Source organism: Syzygium oleosum, unplaced genomic scaffold, assembly GCF_021117445.2.
Source record: "Syzygium oleosum isolate NSW1041296 unplaced genomic scaffold, Sole_v2.1 Sole_v2.05, whole genome shotgun sequence".
Lineage (NCBI taxonomy): Eukaryota > Viridiplantae > Streptophyta > Magnoliopsida > Myrtales > Myrtaceae > Syzygium > Syzygium oleosum.
The window spans coordinates 9688419-9714181 of NW_026607489.1; the positions used below are offsets into that span (position 1 = coordinate 9688419).

General features: G+C 40.0%; 2 protein-coding genes across 3 annotated transcripts; both read left to right on the forward strand.

Moving 5' to 3' along the window:
* The first annotated feature begins 4392 nt into the window (after positions 1-4392).
* LOC115681632 (uncharacterized) lies at positions 4393-11983 on the forward strand. The gene is made up of 12 exons (XM_056311555.1): positions 4393-4792; positions 4900-5032; positions 5135-5237; positions 6200-6323; positions 7223-7288; positions 8449-8487; positions 8634-8714; positions 8810-8857; positions 10667-10721; positions 10819-10883; positions 11270-11515; positions 11642-11983. The coding sequence occupies exons 1-12, from the start codon at positions 4613-4615 to the stop codon at positions 11864-11866; spliced, it is 1365 nt and encodes a 454-aa protein (XP_056167530.1). The 5' UTR covers positions 4393-4612; the 3' UTR covers positions 11867-11983.
* A 2223-nt stretch (positions 11984-14206) lies between these two features.
* LOC115681593 (histone acetyltransferase HAC1) lies at positions 14207-25479 on the forward strand. 2 transcript variants are annotated; one of them, XM_030605575.2, is made up of 17 exons: positions 14207-14446; positions 14724-15046; positions 15140-15254; positions 15497-15779; positions 15862-16353; positions 16508-18300; positions 19024-19320; positions 19432-19710; positions 20170-20298; positions 20418-20618; positions 20706-20848; positions 20967-21279; positions 21386-21525; positions 22557-22635; positions 22747-23139; positions 24390-24607; positions 24750-25479. In XM_030605575.2, the coding sequence occupies exons 2-17, from the start codon at positions 14862-14864 to the stop codon at positions 24862-24864; spliced, it is 5175 nt and encodes a 1724-aa protein (XP_030461435.1). In that variant the 5' UTR covers positions 14207-14446; positions 14724-14861; the 3' UTR covers positions 24865-25479. The 2 variants fall into 2 exon arrangements, with proteins under 2 accessions (XP_030461435.1, XP_030461436.1); XM_030605576.2 differs by having other exon boundaries at positions 14874-15046.
* Positions 25480-25763: the final 284 nt, after the last annotated feature.

Below are 25763 nucleotides of genomic sequence, written 5' to 3' on the forward strand. Positions count from 1 at the left end.
AGCACCTCATAGAAAAGCTATAAAGTTCATTTTCACAGCTGAAATTACGACATAAAAACCGTGCCGGACGGCAGTATTGTGTAGTTAGTTTTGATCAACACTAGCACTTGTGGTTTAGGACTTAGTTTGATGCTTAAACCTTTCGCTTCAAGTGAGGTGCTTCGAGTTCGGCTCATAGAGTCAAAGGGATTTTTGGAGCCACCCCAAAAATCACAAGTTTGTGTGATCGTATAACGCGCGACTGAGAAGAGGGACTATCAATAATCGAATGGAATCGCTTTCACAAGTGCAAAGTAGTTTTGTAGCTCCACTGAAAGTTACAACTCTTGTTACGAGAGATAGAGAGAGATGGCGGCAATTGCGGCCACTACCTAGGTCGTTAGTGGTGGTCAAGACTGGCGACGGTGCGGCCACTATCGAGGTTGGCGATCCTCATTAGCGGTGGTCGAGCAGTCCCGGGCAAGAGATGTCCCGCTTGGGGTTGCTCAACTCCGACAATGCATAGCCTAAGGCCTCGCAACCTTGCCATGGACTGGCCCAAGGTCACATGCCCTCGATGTCGTGGTGCTTGGAGTTGTGCCGCACCGGCAAGGCGAGGCAACCTTGCTCTTTCTGGTGTCTACTCTTCATTCCTTTTACTTTTTTTTTCTTTTCTAATTCTTATTGTAAAATTCTTAAATGTACTAAAAATCAAGTGAATTCAATTGTTTGAACGGAAAAAACATAACATTTCTACTTTAAAATAGCTATCGAGTTGATTTCCCTATGCGGAGTTGAATTAACAAAGGGGTTCATAATTGCAATTGCAGATTTACCAAATAATAAGCATGTAATAATTTCTTTGCTTATTTTCCACGAAAACACTTTGCAGTATAAACTCTCTTAAGTCAAAGTCTCGATTTACTCTAAGACTCCGTTTGTTTCGCGAAAAACGAATGATTTGAAAAATTAATATGAAATCTTATGAAAACGTCATATTATGGCCAACCATTAAGTGGATATTCTTCCATTTACAAGTGTGCCCAATCTTTTTCGCAATTTTATTAAGATTAAACCCATTGAAAATGATGATGTCTTTATCCTCATTTTCAATATAGATTTCATATAGAAGTATCTAAAACCACTTTGATAATAAATAGCTAATTTTTAAATATTAAAGTATGCGCTTAACACTAAATTTTCGGGTAGAAAATGTAATTACGGCCTTAACACTAATCAATGATTTTGCATTTGGTCAACGACTTTACATATCTCAATTGTCAGTATCCTTTCTTGAAAAGTTACTAATAATAAAATGAGACTTTTACCAAAGGGGCAAAGTCCGATTATTACATTAACACTTACCTAACATAATTTAAACCAAACTGATCTCCTAGCAATATAGAAATTAAACCTATTAGGCTGCGTTTGGTTGTCTGGACATGGATTGTGATAGGATAGGATAAGAGAGGATTAGAAATCCTCCAGATTGTCCTTCGAATTATGAAATATCCCATCATATGTTCGGTAAATGTCTGGATATAACATGGATATCAGGATGTGCTTCCTCGAACAACAGTGATGCACCCTAGATCCATCTTGAAGCTTCCACGAATGAAATCTCTTGAAACTGAAGATATCTTCCTTTTCCTTGCGCAAAATTACTAGCTTCATGCTCCGCCTAGTCTTCTTAAATCAATGGACTTGGTGAGGAGCCCGCCATCCGAGTTCTTTGAACTGTTGGACTTGGGAATTATTTCGTCAATCAACATAACCTTTTGGGAATGTGTTCCCAGTACCTTCTCTCTCGTCTTTATTTTTTGCTGGAGCTGGGCTATTAATAGCTTCATGCTGACATGGTTTGTTGTTAATAGCTTCGTGCCGACATGGCTTGCTTTATTGTTGGTTGCTCCGGGAGATCTTTTTCTTGACAAATCTTTTCGGGGTTAATATGTTGACAGGCATCTATTGTAACCATGTGGAGATGATCTTTCCTCTTATGGTGAATTTTCATTTCTATTAGTTGGGTGCTGATTTTCATTGTTGGGAATGCGCAGTAGAAGCTCGATACTTTCACTTGGGAAGATCGCTAAGAGGGAGCTCAAGTTCGAGCCAGTCAACATATCCAGTTGGACCCACCTTCACTTAAAAACTTAAGCCAATAAATTATGGGCCAACTAGAATATATATTAACTGCTCAACACCACATCAATTATCCGATGTGGGATTCTCTAACACAACTCACACGTGTATCTTAAACAATCTCCCCCTCATGTGTGAGCTCGGTTTGCTCCCCCTTAATTTAAGTATTCTTCTACATCAGCTTATCTTAACTTGAATCTCCAAGTCATTGCAATGCATCGGCAACTATGTACAACAACCATTAATCAATTGTTAACTTGGGATTACATCGCCCATGGTCTTTATTTCACGTCACTAGACCAACTGTCCATGGTCACTTCTTGCCAGACCAACAACAACCATTAATCAATTGTTAACTTGGGATTACATCGCCCATGGTCTTTATTTCACGTCACTAGGCCAACTGTCCATGGTCACTTCTTGCCAGACCAACCGTGATGGCAATTTCCACCTAAAGCAAGCGTCGATTATGAGATTTCTTTGTTAAGGTATTCACCAAGCACCGAAATAGGTTGGAGGCCCACCAATCAACCATCGGCTTTGATACATTTTATTGGGAATGCGCAATAGAAATTCAATACCTTTCGCCAGGAGAGATTACTAAGAGAAAGTTCAAGTTCGAGCCCATCAACATATCCAGTTGGACTTACCTTCACTTAAAAGTTTAAGTCAATAAGTTATGGGCCAACTAGGATATATTAACTGCTTAACACCACATCAATTATCCGATGTGGGATTCTCTAACACAACTCACACGTGTATCTCAACACTCATCTTAATTGTCCTTAGAAGAAAATGAAAGCTTGCGGGGATTTATTTTGACCTATTTTCTCTTGATTTTCTTGCTGCTGATAACTTTTTGAGTAACTTCCTTTAGCAGTACCTCGTCTTCCAATTCGTCCCTCTTTAAATGTGAAGATATTTCTTTCCTTGGATTTCTGTTTGTAAATATGAGACTTGCTTGGGAAAAGGTCGAATTGAATGATCTATTGTTGCACCTTTCAATCCATTGGGTTTGCTATGCATCTCATTTTTGTCTGTTTTAATTCCAGTAAGCTTTGCATGAAATACACCTTTTAAATCTGCTGAGTTCTTGTGACAATATCTTTTAGTAATTCATTAGCATCCTTCATTGGAAAATAGCGCTTGTTAAGTTATTTGTAAAATTTTTTTATCAAATCCGGGCTTATCTCATCCCCTCCCCCGGATTTCTTATTCGGCATTTTATCCGGGTATATCCGGCCCGAAAGACATTGCCAAACACCAGATATTATAATTTGTTATCTTATCCAGACTCAAATCTGGACCACCAAACATAACCTTAGTAGCTATCTATTGCTGGAGTGGCAATTTGCCTATCAATTTACACATGAATTTCCTTTCTTAAAAGTATGAATAATTCTGACTCGTTTGAAGTATTTCAACAATTATCAAATTCGAAAGACGAGAATGTTGCCAAAATGGCAAGAGATGGTTGGTCTCTAAAGTAGTACAATTGCTACTTGCATGAGTCCACCTTTACAATAATTTTGGAAATGCCCATTGAGATTGCTAGTTTGAGGCCCAAAAGAATACCCCAAAGTTCAGCTTTTAACGAAAAGAGCATACTCTTACGTGTTGGGAAAATCCTGCAAGCCAGTTACCTGACTCATTGTAGAGAAGTCCACCCGCTTAAGCTAGACAAACATTTCGTTTAGAGGCCTTGTCGGGGTTGAGCTTGGTCCAATCATCGAGAGGGGCTGTCCATCTCACATGCGTCTCTCTTTCATCCCTCTCGGGAGATGGTCTCTTTTTTGTCGTTCGAGTCGAAAGGATGTCCTTGACGTATCCCAAGATTAGGCTCACTAGAATGTTTCGAAGATTGAAATCCGCTTGAAAAAGTCTTTTATTTCTCCGATTCCAAAAGTGCCAACAAGCTACACTAAGCACGAGCGCTCAATTAGAAAATGAGACTTAAATATTCATAAAGCGGGAGTAAAATCTGTTTGTATATCTGATTTAATCCGATCTAACAATGCGTATTTTTTTTTCAGTAAAATCGCAATAATAGCCAATGATAGATTTCCATTCTTTGGGCCAATTTATGGTTGAATCACGGAACAGATTATATCTTATTAGCGAAAGAATTAAAATTGCGAAAAGATAATATGAAACTGAAATGCAGATAATTTATGACTTTTTCAAAAGTTTAAGAAATCTAAAAAAAAAAAAATTAAAACGAGAATAATATAGAAAAAAAAATAGAAAATAAAAAAAATAAAAATTGTTGGCACCACTTCCATCATCGTCCTCGTCTTCTGCTTAGGGCTCGCTCTGCTCCATCACAGGCGATCCTTCACTTCCACCTCCATTGCTGCTCCTGCACATCTCCGGATCGAATTGACCGGCGAAGTCGTTGGGGCGAGCCGACGGCGGAGCTCGCCGGAGCTAATTGCGGCGATTTATGGCCGGAGCGCGGGATCGGGGCTGGCGCTTGCGTTGAGACGAGAAGATGAGCAGGCTCTCCTTCCGGCCGCGGCCCCTCGACATCCACAAGAAGCTCCCCATCGTGAAGTCCGTCAAGGATTTCGAAGATGACGACACGCCCACGACGTCCGCCACCCGCAGCTCCCAGCTGTCCCGGCTCTCTTCCGCTATCGACTTCGACAACCACGTCAGCACCGGCAACGAGGTATCGCGCCGATCGCGGCATGATGAGATTTGCCTTTCTGCGACCTGATTGTTGCGTTGCTTTCGCTGCTGTCGACATTGACATTGCCTGCATTGCGATTGGATTAGGTGAACCCGGTCCCTAGCAGTAAGAAGGTCGCTTCTGAAATACCTACGCCTGAATATGTTGTTGTCGATACGTACGAAAGAGATTACTCGCGCACCTTCAGTCAGCCGACGTCTTATTTGCGTGGAAGGGGAGGTCTGCAAGATTAAAAGAACTTTTTCTGCTCTCTTACTGCTCTCTGGCGGTTTTAGTCTGCGATCAGTTATGAACGTGTTGAATTCGGATGATTCGATGCAGCTAGGGCTGAGCTTGGAGAGTTTGTTGAGTATGACTTGGACAATGAGGATGAGGACTGGCTTGAAGAATTTAACCAGGAAAAAAAGATTTTGCCACCCGAAAGGTAACATTGCGTGCCGTTTCGCCACTGCTTTCATTGGGTTGCAGAAAATCTGTCTAAATGAAGTTCATTTTGCAAAATTTGGGCAACAAGTCACTGATTTAAGTAGATTGCAACTGAACATGGTCTTGGTGGCATTTTTTTCACCCATTTGCTGAACGGAAGAGAGATGCCACGAGAGAAAATTCTTGGCCTTTTAGTTTGGTAGGGAACATGCACAAGTTTTTGGCGATAGGTGTTGGCTGCTAGACATGTACTCTGTAAGCTTCATAATGCTTTTGGTCCGGGAAAATGGAAAATGGTTATTTGTATCATTCGAGAGGTGATCGATTCTTACTCACCATGAAATGGAAGGGAGAAGAATCATCATAGTTTCTTCATAAAAAAAAACCTTGGGTGACTTAGTGACCTACTGGGTTTAGCTCATGTTACCAAGTTCAAAGAATATCCCGTGTGAGTCAAGTTGATGTAATTTTCAAAAGAAGACGGAAAAATCACGGTCCCACATTTCCTCCCCTTTGTAGCCAAAATCAGAGGCTTTTTGACAAAGATTTTGTGGGGTTGTGATTGTGCTCACCCTAGATTCTATTCGCTGCAAAGGGGAAAACTGGATAGAAAAAGGTTGCAGCTTTTTTCAAAATGAATGAAGAGTTCCTGAAACGTAATGACTATTTTTCCAGAGTAGTAGCGGCAGCAAATTATGAGAGCTTGGATTGATTGGTGGATGCTATTTTCCATGGAGCACAATAGATTCAAGTGGGATTAATCATCATGAATGCTAATTATGCACGGACAATCTATCCATTGAGCTCACAATATTCATGCACTAATGGGGCACAATACATTCAAGTTGGACTAAACATCATGAATGCTAATTATGCACGGACAATCTATCCATTGAGTTCACAATATTCATGCACTAACATTCTTTTATGGTTGTGATTATTGTTTCATGTTTGTTGAAGGTTGGAAAGTCTTCTCTTCCGGTTTGAGGTTTTGGATCATAAGGCTAGGGAAAGAGCTGGAGTATTAACAGCTACATTAGGTTCACCAATTCCTGTGCTTTTGCAACTCGATGCTGCTAGTGAGGTAAAAGCGTATAATAATTCCAGTTGATGCTAGACGTAGTTCTCACTTTCTCTGTGTATTGTTTATGGCATGTTGTTTAACTCAACTTTTCAATATAATTGTTACTAACCAGTAATTTATTGGATCAATACCTCCTGAATTTTCAAATACTACACTTAAAACACTTTATGCAATGGTATTATGGTAGCACTTGTTAGAGATGCTTTGCCAAACAGTTTACTTTGTGGTTGATCAAATAAATTCTGCTGATTGTTTGTCATAGGTCAAAAATACAAAGTTCTGTTTTCTGCTTTCGCCTAAATTGAAGATTGCCTCAGAAAAGAACTTGCCTATTCCTAGATAACTACTTGTTGATACCAGTTCATTCAAATATTATAAAAGATTCATCTGAGTGACTAATGGGCAAGTAACTAAGCTTGAGGTGCTATGCAAAGCCTAAGTTACAAGAATGTGTTTAATTTTTTTCATCTTAGTAGGGTATGGACACGATGGGATCCTATTTGAATATGGAAAATTGGAGTAATTGATCCAGGTGACAAAGGAAGAAACTTTTTACATAGAAAAAACTTTTGCATGTTATTGGTTGTACCCGGGGGGGGGGGGTGGGGGGGGGTGGTGGGGTAATGGTTTCATTTTATATATTTCCTCCTTAGAGAGTGCATACCAACTGCCATAACAGTAGGAAAAAGGATTTATAGAACATGCTCGTCCTTTTGGCCTAGGACGCCCTTTGCCCATAATGAATGTTCATTTTTCAAATCAAGCTAAATACTTTTGGTCCTCTAATAAAGAAGGTTATTGACATTTTGTTTGCACAGTGGATTTAGTTGCTGCTATTGTGATTGTTAACATGAGAGGAATATATTGTATCTTAATGACTTCTTTTTCTTATGTGCCAGGCCTTGCAGGCTCAGTCCATTAAATATTCAATTTTCCAGTCTGTTTATTTTTATTGGAAAGAAAAGGTATGAATTTAGTTGCTTCTGAAAACATTTCATTTTTATTTGTGCACTTAAAGGAAACTCTGACAATATCCAGTATTGACCATTGATGTCTTTCCTAAAATCATCCTCTGTGGTGGAGTTGTGGGTTGGAACTCCTCATTTTTAATGCCTGTCAGTATACATGATACAGAGCCACAAATTAAGTGGGCCAAATGTTGAAAATATGTGATTCAGATAAGTATGGTGTATCATTAACAGTCACGCTTGATTCTTTCTATGGTAAAGATTCTGAAGAGATTTGTTTTTACCTGTTACTTGTACCTAGTTTTTGCAGCAATTATTTTTTATTTATGCTCCTATCATCTTCAGCTTTATTTCTGTTTCTAATGCATGGGTATGCACTCCTCTGGCTCCCAAAATGTTCACATTCTTTCCATGGCTAAATGATGATAGCTGAGTGTTGAATGCGTGCTAGTATAATATCTTGACTTTCTTCATGGTGTCTGATGTTGCCAATGATTTGCTGCTGACCAATTTCTAAAACGGTGTTGGGCTAGCATAAAGGTCATTTTCGAATTAATATTTCTTTCCAGCAGGAAGGTCAGCTGGGTATTTAGCTTTTTCTAGTGTAATTGTTCAGCTTTTCAAGTGTGATTGCTTGACTCATTAAACAGGGTCTTAGGTTAAAATTGATATGGCTAATAGTTTTCTTAAAATGATTTTTAATTCTGAGCAATTCCTAGAAGGGTGTTGGACTAGCATAAAGGTCAGCTGTTTTCCAATTCATATTTGTTTCTAGTATGAAGACAAACTATTTATTTTAATTAATATTTGTTTCTTTTCTAATGTTAAGATCACCTGTTTTTATTAAATAACCATCACTAAAAGGGTAAGGTTCTAAGGCAAGAGGACATACGTGGTTGCCAATCAAGCAGCAAATATTCCTTGACAAATCTGTAGTTTTTCTGCGAAGGTCGGAGTTGGTACTTATCATTTGGATGTATCTGATTAAAGAGTAGGAAATCAGTGCTTACTGAATGAAATGGAAACAATGATTATTTTCTTGTGCTCTAGCATTCATCTATGCCATGTAGTTATCTTTTACTCAACTGGTTGGACTCTTTCACCTCTGTGGCTGTATACAATGAGGATGCTAAAGCTTTGTTTTCTGGCTTGGCCAGCGTGAACGGTGGCAAAAACCTGTATTGCGGCGTCTCCAGGTTAGTTTCTCTTCATGAGCTTACATATAGACGTCTGATGAAGGATGGCTTGTTAATGACACCATCACTTCAATGTCTTCCATGAAATTTATGCAACCTATTGGCTTCTTATGTCATGTTTGTTCTTCTAATTTCCTCTTATGAAGCCTCCCCCGCCAGTTAATGACACCAATCCATACAATGTCTTTAGACCCAGGGAGAAAGCCCATAGACTCCACACAAGAAGGGTAGTCAATTGCAGCACTTATGTCTTACTTTCTTCGATATTATGTTACGATGTGCCTTCCCATGGATCTCATAAGCTATGTGATGATCTTTTCAGATGCAACGGAGAGAAAATAATGTGCAATCATTTGAAAAGCTTCGTCAGGTGCATATCTACAAGTTCTCCCTTTTATGACATTGGCTTTTAAAGCTGGTTGAGACATCATATATGCATAGATATTCTCCCGTATGGTTCTATTTGCTGTCCAGCAATCATGAGATTGGTGTTATTCCTTCAATTTTTCAAATATAGAACATTCAAATGGTTTTGGAAATTCCATTAGATGAAGCATCTATCAGTAAACCATAGCTCTATTCCTTCTGGTTATGCAAAGGGGCCCCAATTCTCTATAGTATAGTGGTTGGTCCGTCCATACTGCCTCATAATTGATTCTTGTTACTTTAAAAAGAAAGGAAAAAGCTGAAGCAGTTTTTGAAAGATGAAGGATTTGCATCAAATTAAAAAAAAATATCGACAAAAGATGACTTAAATGAGACTGGATTTCCTCAGACTAAATGGGTTTTTTTTTCTTATGGAAACTTTGTATTTGATCTTGTTTAGTTTGTGTTTCATATTGGTCTTGCTGAAGGATCCACATACATATGGTCTATGACTTAAAGGACCAAAATGGTTTGAGCCAATTGGTTGAAGTACGTGGATTTTGCTTTATTTCTGATATATGCTTGGAATTCCCAAGTAACTTCTATATGCTTCAAACTATGATACGTGCTTATCCTCTGGGTTTCTTATAAGCAACATATAAATTGAGTTTATAGTACATCTATCATAACATGTGAAATTACTGGTTTCTCATGATTTCATGTGTGGAATGAGAATGGAGAAGCAAATCGAGGGGTATAATTTAGATGGATCATAGTAGATACTTTTATTTACATGAGAGCTAAATTCTAACCTAGGAAGGTATTCTACTTATAATTGATAAGGATGTCATACAGCCTTTCGTTTTGCAGGGGTTACAGCTTGTTTTAGCATGAAGAAATAATTATATCCGAATTAAATATGCATTGATCCACATGTTGACCTTTTCAACATTAGCTCTCTCTAAGATTATTTATGCATTTTGCTTGCGAAACATAGAAAATAGTTTTCTCCTCAGAAATTACATGGGATGGAAATTCTCAGAGGTAAATGCAAAAATTACTGACTCAAATACTTCAAAGAATGAGTTAAGAGAGATTATGTGATGAACTGATATCTGTTTTTCTAGTAGAAACCATTGAGTAGGGAAATACTTCTCAGAAATCTTGCCACATGAATTATGATCTCTCTAATTGTGAATGTCACACACATGAAATATATGTAGATATGGAGAACTGTAATGTTGAAATGCTCTAACATGTGCTGAAAGAAACTGCATTCAACCAGATCAACGTTGTTCAGTGAGAAAAAAGTCAAACAGGAGCAACCCATTACCAATGAATAACATTTGACAAGCACGTATATAGCCTAATAGGACAAGGTGATGCGACATCAAGGGACCTTTTAGATAGGGATATATCAACTGCTAGAGCCAACACTTCATATGCAAAAGAAAATGTGTGCACATACCTCCTCAAGAGAGATCGTAAGAAGGTGATGGCAATCACAGCCGCGACTCAGGCAGTGCTCAGGTTAGAGGCGAGGAGTCCTGGCGAGAGCTTGCAACTTGGAACTCCTGAGGGTTGACTTTTTCTCATCTTGTTTTGTTAGATACGTGATTCTCATATATAATATATTTCACAAGTAATCTTAGATTAGCCAGGTTTACTTTTCAGTGAATATTTGTTCTTATTTATGTAATTTGATAGCTCAAGGAGGTTATGCGCTGAACCCGTGTAGGCGCATGAATATTTGTATAAGTGTATGCATTTCTCGAGAAGCTTTTTCTCTTTGTTTGAAATCAACTCCTCTCAGGTCCGACGTAACCTTGAACAAGCAAAGATAATCATGGAGGCTTTAATTAAGGCAAGTAAAAGTTCTGTTGTTTCTGATTTGGTATAAATGTCTTAGATTTTGCCTTTTTCAGGAGTGAACAATGTTCATTCTCGATTCATGTTTACAGAGAGAAGAGAGGAAAAGAGAAGCGATGGAGACTGAAGTAAGCCTTCAGAGGCTTCAGATGAAATATAAGGTGCAGATGCTATAATTCTATGTTGTATGTGGTCCACTTGTTTTCCTATGTGTTGAAGCTAGATCCAGAACATAATCTTCTTTGTTACCAACGATCCCTTTTGGGGAGTGTGGCTTGGGTGAAGTCAAACTTTTATCACACGAGACATGCTTTCAGTTCATCTTCAGAGTCATAGCTTGTCACGTTTCTTTAAGAAACTTGCTCTTCCATTCCAGAACCTGGCAATGCAGTAATTGTTGCTCAGATACTGTTTCTGGAAGTTGACCAACTCCTGTTATCGGCACGAGGAATTGGCTGCTTTGTAGAACTTTGAATTTCTGGACCGCAATTTAGCTTTTGTCCTCCTACTCTTTTTACTGATTACTCTTGCACCTTTTTCTTTTCAGCATGAAATGGAGCTAGTGGATGATAGCTTGGCTCTACCTGGATTTCCACCTCTCTCTTCCAAGTTTGGTTCAACTGAGGAAGAGTTTGTGGACTCTGATGAAATTGCCAACTTTCGTCCTCGATCACGGGCTTCAGCAACACAAAGTCTACCTTATTCAAACTCCAACTTTGTTTCGGCTCCTCCGGGCAGCATCAAACAAGAGTCGAGACGGCGACCTGTGCCCAATACATGGCTGCATAAGATGGTGCAATCTCGATCTCTTCTTGCAGAAGTTTTTCCCTATGATTATCTATTTTTGGATCTGTGTAATCTGTTTTGGTACCCATCGGAGTCTTGACGATAAGATAATGTTGCTCCTTTGACAATGCAGGATCCTCTTGAGCCAATTCTGTTGTTCACAAAACCTTTAGTTCCTGAAAAGTTGGCAGCTGCTGGCATTGTGCCGCCGGCCAATTTGTCGAAGAGTTTTAATACCCCAACCGTCAATAAGTTCCCGGGAAGAATAGGCCGAGGGGGTCGGATAATATTTGATAGGTGGAACCCTCTTATGCATTCTCCAATCGACTTTGGCAACTCTCCCTATGTACCACCATAACTGCAACCTTTCAATTTGTAGTTAGGTCTGAAATCTGGTATATTTGTCGGAAAGTGATTCGTTCAGATTGAAAATGTACATCCTGGTTGTAGTGGGATGGATGGTATTTTCCTGCAATGCTCCACTTTGATACCTTTGTTCTGCTTTTACTTGTACACATGATCACCATCTTTTCAATGTCTCTCTCTCTCTCTCTCTCAACAGTGTTAAATCCATAAGAAGAAACATGAGCTTCTGCAGAAGTTAAATCTATAAAAAAGAACAATAGGAGAGTGAGTTCTTCGGAGTCCTCCTCACAAGTTGGATTCGAACTCAACACCGACGGGGCCTCTAAGGGCAACCCGGGATTAGCAGGAGCCAGCGAGCTGTTTCACGACAGAAACGGTGAATGGTCGGGTGGTTTAGCCTCTTTTTCGTAGGATCGGGTTCATCATGGGTACAAGCCGAATGAGGTTACAACAAGCCGCTTCTTGAGAAGGATTCTAAGCCTACTGCCGATGCTCCCACCAAAGGATCGGGCACCTCTAATGTTTCAAACCCCCACTGCTCAGTGCTCGGGACTATTCTTCGTGAAATCTGGCGCAACTTGTGTTGGGGAGAAGGCAACAAGCCCGCTGACTGGTTTGACTATTCATCCATTTCTCTCTTATTTCTCTGTTTCGCTTCTCTAAGTGCAGTTTCGCATTTTATGTTGGTGGTCCTTTTGGCTGTGATTTTAAACAATCGTTGCCAACGTTACTCGCGATAAATCCGTGTCTTCGGCACGCTGAGACTGAGAATAGTAACCCGTACAATTATTTTTTTATGAATTTTTTCAGCGGTTAGAAGATGTAATTGGGACCATCTGTTAATAAACATATAGAATTGAGAAAATCATATATGCTATCAATTCATATTTTTTACTGTCTTCGCCGCAAAATATTTGATACTTTATTAAAATTTGTAATTAAAACATACTTCCTGCTATTAGCGAAATCAGTGTATACACATTGAGTGTAGCATTTGAGACACTGCTTATTCAAGATAAACATTGTACATATCGGATGCGGCTTGTTAATACCCTAACTTTTATCAGAAAATCTTATTGCCATGTACGACTTGAAAGACGAGGGATTAACATAGAATCCGTAAATACCATTTATATCCCAATATAGTATGGAACATACTTTGTTAATTCCAAGTTAATATCTAATTGAAAAAAAAATTCACGTTAACGATTGACAAAGCAAGTATGTCGGATAAAATTAAGTAGATTTTCCAGCGTATGTGCTAATCTCATGACAAACGTGATGCTCAAAGTCTCTTTTGCACATTGTTTTCCATAGAAAGGTGCTTACAATATAATGAAAGTGAATTGATTCTTAAGATGTTCCTCATGTAAAAAATTGTTTTTTTAATTGATGAACCTTACAAAATAGTCTGATTATAAGAAGCATATTATCTTGGCTCCCCCAACTATTGGAATTTGAGATTCATAATTGCCCGAAAATGACACCAATTTGACTAAATTAATCTCTCGGCTCGTTTTGCAAAAATCTTTAGAATGTGCATAACACGAAACTATCGCCCGAATGAGAAAGTATCTTCCAAGCATGACTTTGATAAACCGGTTTAAGAAAACACTCGAGGTGATTAGTATTAAATTGTCATAATGTGCATCATGATTGTTTGAACAAAAATGAATAATTCGATCAAAATTCAACCATGGAGTGTGAGAGTAATTTCCCAAATCCCAATCTAACAAATGAGCTTTTGCCCTTGGTTTTCTCCCTTAAAAACTATGCACGATCCATATATTAAAACACATGATTGCATTGAAAACGCTAAATATGATGAATCTTATTCAATTAACTACTATCATCATTAATATACAGTCGATTTAATTCTGGCTATCCTAATATATCATATCACGTGATTGAAAAAAAATGGAAATCTAGGTATCCCACTAATGTTAAATTGAAAAGCTAAATACATGCCTATACAGAAACCGTCCCGAACTTGAAAATCACAAGAAATTCCTTTGTATTCCTTGTATGGAGATATGACAGAGTATCGTTAGGATTCTTCGCACTTTCATTGCAGGTAATTATTCGCCAATCAATCCCACTCCGCAACAATCGACCCTGAATCGACATCCAACCCGACCCAGGAAAAAAACACACGTCATCAGAGTAAAGAAGCAGCAGATGATAAAGCACATAAGCTGAAATTTTTTTTTTTTTAACGATTGTTAATGAATGAATGAATGAAATCTCTAGCTCTGTCTGTCTGTCTGTCTCTCTCGCTCTAGCTTATATTTGATCCATACTTGGATATATAATTGGCTCGCCTCGTTCGCGCGTGAGAACTCGCACGTGGTGGAGTCGAGAAGCCCAGCAGCACCACCCCCCGTCGTCTTCTCTCTCTCTCTCTCTCTCTTCGCTCCTTTCCCCCAAATTTCCTCTGCGCCGATCGTCGATCTCCGATCGTCGAATTCCCGATCAATCCGATTGAGCTCCGAATTGAGATCGCCGCCGCCGCCGCCGCCGCCGCGTCGCCGTCGCCGTCGCCGTCCCCGTCGCCAATCGCACGTCGCTTCAGGTTCGTCGTCCCCGATTTCGTCCTCCCTAGGGTTTCGTCACCTCGCTGCCGGGGTCTTAGGGTTACTGTTTCTGCACGCGACGGTCCCTCCGGCGCTTCAATCCGCCCCCCCGTCGATCAAAGCTCTGATCTTTTTCAGCTTCTCGGGTGCGGGGCTTCCCCCCCCCCCCCCTACCACCCCAAATTTTCGAGGGAGTGGTGGTGGTGGAATGTCGCGTTTGCTTTTGCTTCTTTTGCTGATGCTCCCTGTAATCTCTCGTTGTGGCTGTCTGCACAGGTGGCTGGCGGTGTTGGGTGTGGTTTGTTCACTGTGAATAGAGTTTCTTAGTGTATGTAGCGCCGGCTTGGGCATGCGTGGACCCTTTGCGAATTTGAATGGTTACAGGAAGAGTGAGGGCTTTTGTAGATTGACGTGATGAATGTACAGGCGGATATGTCGGGCCATGTTTCTAGTCAATCGGGCACTCAGTTGCCTGGGGTGTCCCAGCAAAATGGCAATGTTGTCTCGAATATAGTAGCTGCCGGCGGTGGTGCCCCTCATGCTGCGTTCAGCATGGACGCGGATCTTCTCAGAGCTCGGCACTATATGCAAGAGAAGATGTAATCTAATCTAGAGCACTTGTTCTTGTGCTTTAACTTCCACAATTCAATTGGTCCTTGTTTGCTGATCGAACTTTTTACTATCCTCTTCAGCTTTGTTCTCTTGGCTCAGCGGCATCACCAGCCAATTAATGACTCTCAAATGCAGAAGCTGAAGGATATTGTTAAACGCCTGGAAGAGGGTCTCTTCAAATCTGCTCACTCGAAGGTCTTCCCATCCTCATCATTTCTCTCCTCTTCTTCTTTGTAAACGTACAAAAAGTGGCTTATGATTACCCTTTATTGGATTTTTATAATGCTTTACATTTTATAGTTAAGAAAGCCAGTAATCTATTCATGTTTTTGCCTGGTTTCACATGGTTTTTCACACCATTATCAGTTTTTCCTCTTTTTTTTTTTTGTGAATATGACTTGATGTTCTTTTGCTTCCTTAAAATTACTATTATGTAGGATGAGTATATGAATTTGGGCACATTGGAGTCCCGGTTGCATAGTTTGATCAAGCGTCCATCTCCTAACAATCGAAATCCAGTCAATCCTAATTCAATGACAACGATGATTCCAACTCCTGGATTGTCGCATAATGGAAGTTCGACCATGATGGCGACATCTTCAGTGGATGCACCAATGAGTAATATGGCTGGGAGTAGCAGCATGCAGCCAACGAATGCAAACACGGGAAGCCTTATGTCAAGTGGTGTCATGCAGAGCAGTTCCTATAACCGAACTGATGGTAAATGTCAATGCTATGCTATTTGATTTTAGATGCTTTTGGCATTATCGTGGCAACAATTTTACCCTTTCCAATGGTGTAGGTCTGCTTTCCAATGGGTATCAGCAACCTCAAGCGAACTATTCCATTGGTTCTGGAGGAAACAACCTGTCACAGATGGGCATGCCAAGAATGAGCAGCCAGATGATTCCGACTCCCGGATTTAATAATAATAGTGGAAATCATTCTTACGGAAGCTTGGAGGCTACCAATAATGGTGGCAGGATGTCCATTGTTGACTCTCCCATGGTATCACAGGATCCGCATCAAAAGCTGCATGTAAACAATCAGAACAGTCGGGTATTGCATGCCCTTGGCAGCCAAACAGGTGGGGCGATTAGGTCTGGTATTCAGCAGAAACCTTATGGTTTTTCCAACGGAGCACTAAATGGTGGCTTGGGAATGATGGGGAGCAATATACAGATGTCCAATGGGCCTAGCACCTCTGAGGGCTTTCTGAATGCGTCACCTTATATCAATTCTCCGAAACCTTTGCAACCCCAATTTGATCAATATCAACGTTCATCTGTTCAGGGTACTCCATAGATCTTTCTATATGATTTTTTTATACAAATAGCCTTAGTTACTAGTTAAGGCCTTGGGACAAATGTTTCAGGAAAATTCTGATCTATGTCATCTCTCTGAAATATTTGTAATTATATATTTCATGAAACATTTCTTATTGGCAGGTGATGTGTATGGAAGCAGTACTGATGTTTCTGGCCCTGGAAGTATATACACTGCTGGAACTTCTGTTGGACCAATGGCAAATTCTCAAAGCATGGGTACACTAAACTTGCAGTCTCTTTCCAAAACAAAGGCTTCATTGGTTGCTAATACATCAAATCTGCATAGCACTCAGCAAGCTGCACACTTGAAGCCTCAGTCGGTTGATCCAGTTGAAAAGATGAATTTTCAATCTGCACTTCCTTCGAGGGAGAACTTTATCCCATCTCAGCACCAACAGCAATTTCAGCAACAGGCTCATTACCAACAGCAACAGCAATTTGCTCAGCAGCGCCCACACATGCAGCAAAATCAGCAGCACCAAGCTTTGTTGGACAATGAGATATTCGGTCTTCCTCAGGTGACATCTGATCCGGGAAATCAATTCAAGCAGGAGCCTAAAGAAATTATGCGAGAACAGGCATCGGATGGAATTCATTTGCCCGAGTTTCAAAATCAGTATCAGCAGAATCCTTCTGATAATCACTCTAAGGTTCAGCTTTTTGCTGGTCAATCTAACCAGCACAACAGCTGCTCTATGTTGTCTCAAAATACTCCGCAAGTGCAACACTTGTTACAATCACAACAGCTAGTTGCCGAGGCCCAAAACGAATTCACTTGCCATCCTGTCGGACTACAATCAGATTCAGTTCTTCATGGTCAATGGCATCCCCAATTGCAAGATGGGACTGAAATCCTGGGGAATAAATTAAACGAGCAGCATTTACAAGATGATTTCCAGAAGAGAATTTCTAGGCATGATGAAGCTCAGTGTAACAATCTGTCTTCCGAGGGATCCGTTGCTGGTCAAAATGTCGCTTCAAGGGGTAAAGCAGAAGCACCAAATTTAAGTACTGCCACCTGTAGGTCTGGAAACACAAACCGTGACCGTCAATTCAGAAACCAGCAGAGGTGGCTTTTATTTATACGCCATGCTCGTCGATGTGCAGCTCCACAAGGGAAATGCCAAGAGAGTAATTGTATCACTGTTCAGAGATTGTGCAAACACATTGAAAGCTGCAACTTGGCTCAATGCCCTTATCCTCGTTGTCATCATACAAAAGTATTGCTTATGCATAATAAAAATTGCAGGGACCCAAGTTGCCCTGTGTGCATTCCTGTGAAAAATTACTTGCAAGCACAATTGAAGGCATATCCTCGTCCAGATTCTACATCCAGCTTTACAAATTCCCTTAGCAGATCTTGTAAACCCTCTGACATTATGGAAAACCCAGCAAAGTTATTGACAAAGAAGCCATCTGTTGCTGAAAGTTCGGAAGACCTACTTCCTTCTACGAAACGTGTCAAAAAGGAAGCGCCTTCGCAGCCTCTTATTCCCTCAATTGATAATTCAGCTGAATCAGCGTCTGTTGCTGAGGAGCAGAAGATTTCCCAGTCAGTCCCTTTCCATGGTCTGCAGCATGTTAAGATCGGTATTCCAATTAAGGATGAACCTGCAGATACAAAGATGGATCCCTCTGGCAACTCTGGGGAAAGAAACCATAATATTGCTGAGATGAATAAGGAAGGAACAGATGATGTCTCAAATAAAATGCTTGGTGAGGAACCTGCTGTCATGCAAGAACCATTTGAGAAAAAAGGTGATCAATCGAATCAAGAAAGTGCCCAAAATGCTGATCAAGGAATTGTTACCAAGTCTGGGAAGCCAAAAATTAAAGGAGTATCATTGACCGAACTCTTCACACCTGAGCAAGTGAGAGAGCATATCACAGGTTTAAGGCAATGGGTTGGCCAGGTATATTTGCTTGCTTATTCTGCAGTTCCTTTCTGGCTTCTGTTTTCTTCCTTTCTGTTGAATGAAAATAAGTGCATTTCTAGTAAATGTTGCTTAAAGTCCAAATTGAATGGTCTGCTTCTTTTCTTTTTCCCCTCGGCCAGATTTTAGCTCAGCCTTTGTATAATTTGTTTTAATGACTATCCGCTCCTTGAATATCAGTGTACACCATAGTTAGTAAAAGGTAGCTCGGACATTAGCATCTTTCAGAATACTTCTGCTGCCAAAATTTGCCAAACATCCCAGAACAAATGCAATGCAGAGAGTGAGTATAGCACAGAAGAAGAATACTGTCCTATTTGGGGGGAGGTGGAAGTTCATCCTTTTGAAGAAAAGGAGCCCGGAGGCCTTCGGAAGTTGTTTCTCTTTTGTTTCGGTCTTTGTATTGTTTTTCTTAATTGGATAAATGTCAGCCAAACAGATAATCAAAAAATAAAGCATAATTATCATTCGAAGTGATGTTAATCATATAATCCTTTTCAGTTGTTATATCCTGGATCTTCAGAGCCTTCTTCTGTGGCTGTTTCTTGTGTGTGTATATATGCGCGTGCGCGTGTGTATTATATAATTTGTGCTTCTGTCCAATGACAGACGTAAAAAACTTCCTTTACTAGGTAGTTTCCATTATCTGGTTAAGGACGCTTGACTTATTGACTGATGGTATCTGTTTACATTTCATTGCAGAGTAAAGCTAAGGCAGAGAAGAATCAGGCAATGGAGCATTCGATGAGTGAAAATTCATGCCAGTTGTGTGCTGTGGAAAAGCTTACTTTTGAACCACCACCGATATATTGCTCGCCATGCGGCGCTCGTATTAAGAGAAATGCACCTTATTATACTGGTGCAGTTGGAGATACCCGGCATTATTTTTGCATTCCCTGCTATAATGAGGCTCGTGGGGATAACATTGTTGTTGATGGCAATCCTATACCGAAGGCAAAGCTGGAGAAGAAGAAAAACGATGAGGAGACTGAAGAATGGGTGAGTTGATGCGCTTCTCTTTCACCATGATGCTGATTTCATTATTTTTTGACATAGTTATTGTCCTTAATGTTCTCATTTGCGTTCTTGATTATTACTCTATGGGTGCAGTGGGTTCAATGTGACAAGTGTGAAGCTTGGCAACATCAAATATGTGCTTTGTTTAATGGTCGGAGAAATGATGGAGGCCAAGCTGAATATACCTGCCCTAACTGCTATATAGCTGAGGTTGAAAGAGGTGAACGCAAGCCCTTGTCACAGAATGCTGTTCTTGGAGCAAAAGATTTGCCAAAGACGCTTCTTAGTGACCACATAGAACAGCGGCTAGCTAGGAGACTCAGACAGGAAAGACAAGATAGGGCAAAGTTTCAGGGGAAAAGTTATGATGAGGTGATTGTAATCTCTGCAGAGTTTGCATAAATAAACCATAGTTATGTGAGATCTTTTTTTAGAAAGAGTAACGTTGGACTGAATAGAAGCATTTTTAGTTGATGAATTATTGATCAAGGTGCTGTATGCTTGAATGGTAACACATCACTATAACTCTTTCGCACATATTGGTCGTTATTAGTGAGTTTTTGTGGATCCAGCTTTGTGGGATACGGGGAAGTCCGATTCGCATAGACTTCCCTTGCAATGTAGAGATGAGTATCTTGACCCCATTAGTTTCAGATATACTAAGACTAGATTGTTCCACGTGGACTAATCATCCTTTCTGTTGCTGATACCATGGGATTCAAGTCTTCATCATTTTTATTTGAAGAATTCCTCTTGGATATTTTTCATGCCCCAAATTTAGTTCTTCAATGGAAAGGAATTTTGGTGATTGATTTTTAATTGTTTTTGCAGGTCCCCGGAGCAGAATCACTAGTTGTAAGAGTTGTTTCATCTGTTGACAAAAAGTTGGAAGTAAAGCAGCGGTTTCTCGAAATATTTCAGGAAGAAAATTACCCTACAGAGTTCCCCTACAAGTCTAAAGTGCGTGACAGGTTTTGTTTTGTTGCATCTCTAATTATGAGATGCCATACTTGATTCTGTTTTATCGCAATGCTTACTTTTGTTAAGTTGCTCATGGGAGATTGCTTTCGTCCTTGAAGGTCATTCTTTTGTTTCAAAAGATTGAAGGTGTGGAGGTATGCTTATTTGGTATGTATGTTCAAGAATTTGGATCTGAATGCCAATTCCCAAATCAACGTCGTGTCTATCTCTCGTATCTGGATTCCGTGAAATACTTTAGGCCTGAGGTTAAAGCAGTGTCTGGAGAAGCTCTTCGAACATTTGTGTATCATGAAATTTTGGTCAGTTCTTATTTTTTTAGCTCGTACGTTTTTCCACATGCCTGGTCTGGGTTCTGTTATTGGATCTTATTATTTATATCTGTGCAGATTGGATACCTCGAGTATTGCAAGTTGCGGGGTTTTACAAGCTGTTATATATGGGCATGCCCGCCGTTAAAAGGCGAAGATTATATACTATACTGTCATCCAGAGATACAGAAAACCCCAAAATCTGATAAACTCCGGGAGTGGTGAGGCATCTCGCAAGGATGCACTTGATAAACTATTTCATCATTGTAACGCAACCTGAACACTTATGTTTACTAACTCTTCCCCCTAATTGGGGATGCTTTTTATCTTGGATTTTAGGTATCTTGCAATGTTAAGAAAAGCTGCAAAGGAGAGTATTGTCGTTGATCTTACCAATCTGTACGATCATTTCTTTGTATGCGCTGGCGAATGCAAGGCAAAGGTAACTGCTGCTAGGCTTCCGTATTTTGATGGTGACTACTGGCCAGGTGCTGCAGAAGATCTTATTTATCAGCTTCAACAAGAGGAAGATGGCAGAAAGCAGAATAAGAAAGGAACGACTAAAAAGACCATCACTAAGAGGGCGTTAAAAGCATCTGGCCAGTCTGATCTCTCTGGAAATGCATCGAAGGATTTGCTATTGATGCACAAAGTAATTTCTTGTCCCTACATCTTTTGTTTCCTTTTCATAAATTTTCTCTCATCTTCTAGTTTCTGTGGCATTTTCATTTTCTGACGTGAGTAAATTATTTTCTCAGCTTGGTGAAACTATATCGCCTATGAAGGAAGATTTTATTATGGTCCATCTGCAGTATGCATGCACCCACTGTTGCATTCTCATGGTTTCTGGGAACCGCTGGGTTTGCAGCCAGTGCAAAAACTTTCATATTTGTGACAAGTAAGATTTGAAGATCTTCATTGGCATCTTTTAATGTTACTGTGATCTTCTTCCTTTTTTCTTCACGTTGGGTTGTTCTTAATGTTGGCCTTCTGGTGTTTGTTTCGTTTAGCTAATAACCTCATATCTGTTCAACCTCGGCACTATGAATGCTGCTGCTCGCATGTCACTAAATACATTTTCTCACTTGAATGTTGGAAAAAAAAATTCTGTCTCTCTCTCTCCCTCTCTGTCTCTGTCTCTCTCTGTCTCTCTCTCTCGCTCGCTCTCTCGTGCGCCTTATTCTTCTTTCTTTTACCTATAAAAATGGCCAGCGGTCAACTCATAGTAATAAAATTTTTATTTTTCAGATACTGAAATTCATACTATCTAATCTAGTATAGCCACTAGGATACTTTACCCCTTCCCAATATGAGTTATCCTGCATCGTGAAACATGGAGGAAAATGATCTAAGACTTGTCGACAACTTAGGTTAAGCGTATAATATAAACTGATAATTATAATTGTTCTAAGTTCGTATGTTCCTTGATAAGTTTGGTTGATCTTTCTCATCTCCTTTTCTGTATGTGGAGTTAGAGTAATTGAACGATCATTGACTAGTGTACAGGGCAGATGCTCATGGTCTTTGAGAGTTTGTTTCGGGACAGTTTTTAATTAATGTGGAAGTCATCAGGGATTTTTAGGATTTCTCCTGTCCCTATCTCCTTGATGACGCTTTGCTTGGATGCTTTCAATGCGTATCTCCTTTATCATGATCTAAGCCTCATTTTGTTACCTGAAATTGTGGCATTCTTTTTCTTATCCTCCGATTGATCCTGCTTAGCAAGGGAAAATGAAATGACTATGGTTTTCAATGATTTTTTTGCTGTAGGAAGTCTAGTTCTGGCTTGAGACTCTACATAGTGTTCCTGAGTCATCCTTGTTTTGTAGGAAGTCATCTAGTTTTTGTTTGGGACTTAAGAGTTATCTCGAATTCCTAGTCTGTAGTGCATTGATTAAAATCACGGGCTTTAACAATTTTATTTTGCAGGTGCCACGAATTAGAACAGAAACGTGAGGAAAGAGAGCGACATCCCATCAATTTAAGAGAGAAACATACTCTGTTTCCGGTAAGTATGTTATGTGTACCGAATGAGTTATCTACAGTAAGGCAATTCACTATGACTGCGTTGAAAAAGGCTGGTTACGATATGCTGCTGAAAGATCGTTAAATTTTGCAGATTCAAATTACTGATGTACCAGAAGATACAAAAGATAAAGATGAGATACTTGAAAGTGAATTTTTTGACACCAGACAGGCTTTCTTGAGTTTATGTCAAGGGAATCACTATCAATATGACACCCTGAGGCGTGCAAAACACTCTTCAATGATGGTCCTTTACCATCTTCATAATCCAACTGCTCCAGCGTTTGTGACAACATGTAACATATGTAGTCTTGACATTGAAGCTGGTAAGGGTTGGCGTTGCGAGGTTTGCCCAGAGTATGATATATGCAATACCTGTTATCAAAAGGACGGTGGTATTGATCATCCCCACAAATTGACAAATCACCCATCTATGGTTGATCGTGATGCACAAAACAAGGAAGCCAGACAATTAAGAGTTTTGCAGGTGCGTGTTTAAAAATATACTGATATCTTGAGAATTGTCTAGTTTAATTCTGATGAAATGGACTTAAATTCAATTTGCTTGTACATAGTTTAGTGCTGGTTTAATTTGAGCGAAAGGATTAAGGCTTGCTCATTCCTTTTTTGAAAACAAGGGGCTTATTTTTCCTTTTTCGAAAACTACCATCATGAGGTTAGATCAAATTCGATTTATAAAAAGACTAGCATCAAGGAGGCTGGGCATTTTGGTATCTCAGTGAGCTCAACACTTCTCAATTGTCCCATGATAATGAAGCTATTTTTAGCTGTTTTCTTTTTGTTTTATTTTAGGGGGTGGGGGAAGGTGTTGGTTCTTCTCTTTTCTCCATCTCTTATCTTTGTTTGTGTACATGCTTTTTGACTATGCAAAACACAGTTGAAGAAATGGAGAAACCCATGGGAGTTGCATTTATATGAACAATTTTTGAGCTACCTTTTCAAGAAGTCTTTGATTAAGAATTTTAGTCGACATATGTGTGGTCGGTATTAGGTTATTGACAAGAAAAATTTATCTAAATCGCTTCGTATTTTTTGACTAAATCGTTTCATTTTATTTTTGTAAAAAGTTACATATCTTTTACTCATAAAAAATGTCTGAATGTAGAAGACTGGAGCAATAGTCAGTTTTGGTAAAGTGCTTGCAGAAACAAATCTACTGGGAGGATTGCTTTCGCATACAAATTTGATTGCAAGCATGCTCAACTTTGGCTGTCTCTTAGTATTTTGGGGAAGAGAAGAGGAAGGGGACAATAAATTTGAGTGAAAGAGTGCGATTGGGTTGGGTTCAAATGTTTTTGGGTTGGTTTAATTAGATTGGTTTTTCTGTTGTGTTTTGGCTGAGGACCAAAAAAATGAATGACGTTGACAGGAGAACTAATGACTATTCACATAGCAATCAAGTCATTAATATTTTTTCTGCAGAATGCTCATTTTATTTGAATTTTATAGATCAAAAAAAAAACTGAGAAAGGTATCATAACAGGCCAGGGTTTTTCAGCTGTTCATTTATTGAATATTTCAGTCTTTTAAATCCTATGGACACATTTGGAGTGCTCTTTCCTGTCGTTTTGCACAAGTTCCACGCAATCAATCCGTTTGAACTCCTAATCTGGTGGAGTTTAATGCACTCTGTTATTAGGATCATTGGTATTACTTTTTCAAGCTTTTGGATCCGAAGGAATTTTTTCACATGTTTCTGTCTATGTGGAAATGCAGCTTAGGAAAATGCTTGATCTACTCGTGCATGCATCACAATGCCGTTCAGCACTTTGTCAATACCCGAACTGTCGCAAAGTGAAAGGTTTGTTCCGCCATGGGATCCAATGCAAAACACGTGCTTCTAGAGGCTGTGTTCTTTGCAAGAAGATGTGGTATCTCCTGCAACTACATGCACGAGCCTGCAAAGAAGCTGTGTGCCATGTCCCACGATGCAGGTTAGATACCAAGGCTTTCCTTGTGAAGATTTGTTCGAAGCAATCTGTAGTTTGTTTCTTTATTTTCTTTGGAGGAGAGTGTTATATGTTTGGTGATTTCTTGCCCTTATATATTATCATTGTATGTGTTTGTCTTAACCAGAGACTTAAGAGAACATTTGAGGCGGCTGCAGCAGCAGTCAGATTCACGGCGCAGGGCAGCTGTGATGGAGATGATGAGACAGAGAGCTGCGGAAGTTGCCAACAATGGAGGATGACCCATCTGTACATAGGTGAATAATTATTCCGGGAAAGTTTCAGATAAGGAGGCAGGAAATGGGTTCGTGCAGCTTTAAGTATAGTGGATTGCTTGGAGTCAGGCAAATTGGTGGCTGTGTCTGGTTGGAGCAGGGTCTGCTGTTGATGCTGTCACGGTGCCCTGCATGCAGGCTATACAGATCTTTCTTTATTAGAATCTACCAGGAAGAAGACTCGTCCTCCTCAAAATGGCGTCGTCCTCCTCCGGAGGTGCCCTTGACCAGAAGTGATGGGCTAGAAGAGTGCCAATGGGTGCCCCTCGTCACGGGGGTCGCTATGGTAAATTCTTTGATTCGGTCCTCTTAGAAGTGTTGTGTTATCGTGAAGGCCAGGGGCGTCGTGGCGGTGAGTGTACCATAGTTGTTCTGATCCTTCTTTTACTTTGACGGAAGAAAATGTCGAGGAAAGTCGGCTTTACTCCCTCCTCTGTTTTATATTGGCCCCTTTTTTGGTAGGCTGTCTTCTAATAGATAGGGTGGCAAAATAAGGGCGTCGCCAAATCCACAGCAATTCTTTTCATTGTTGTTGATGTATAGTCTTAACTTTTGCTATTTAAGAAACTTCTCTCTCGCGCATATGGAAGAGCCAGAGTATTTGTAGGCGAAGAGCAGCGTGTCGTTGTCTTCGTTGTGTTCGTGCCGTTTCATTTCTTATTTTCGATGTTACAAGGATATCGAGCGTCGAATTAAACAACCAGTCAGGGGGGTCCTCGATTTGTTGGTGCGAGTTCTGAAATAATGTAGGCAGATGGGAACTGGTTTTTATGGAGTGATACTAGCGGGAGGAAATCTGTTCTGCTGTGAAACGCCCTTTGGTCTCTCTGTTGGTTGTGAAGTAGTAGTCATCGTTATCGGTTCGT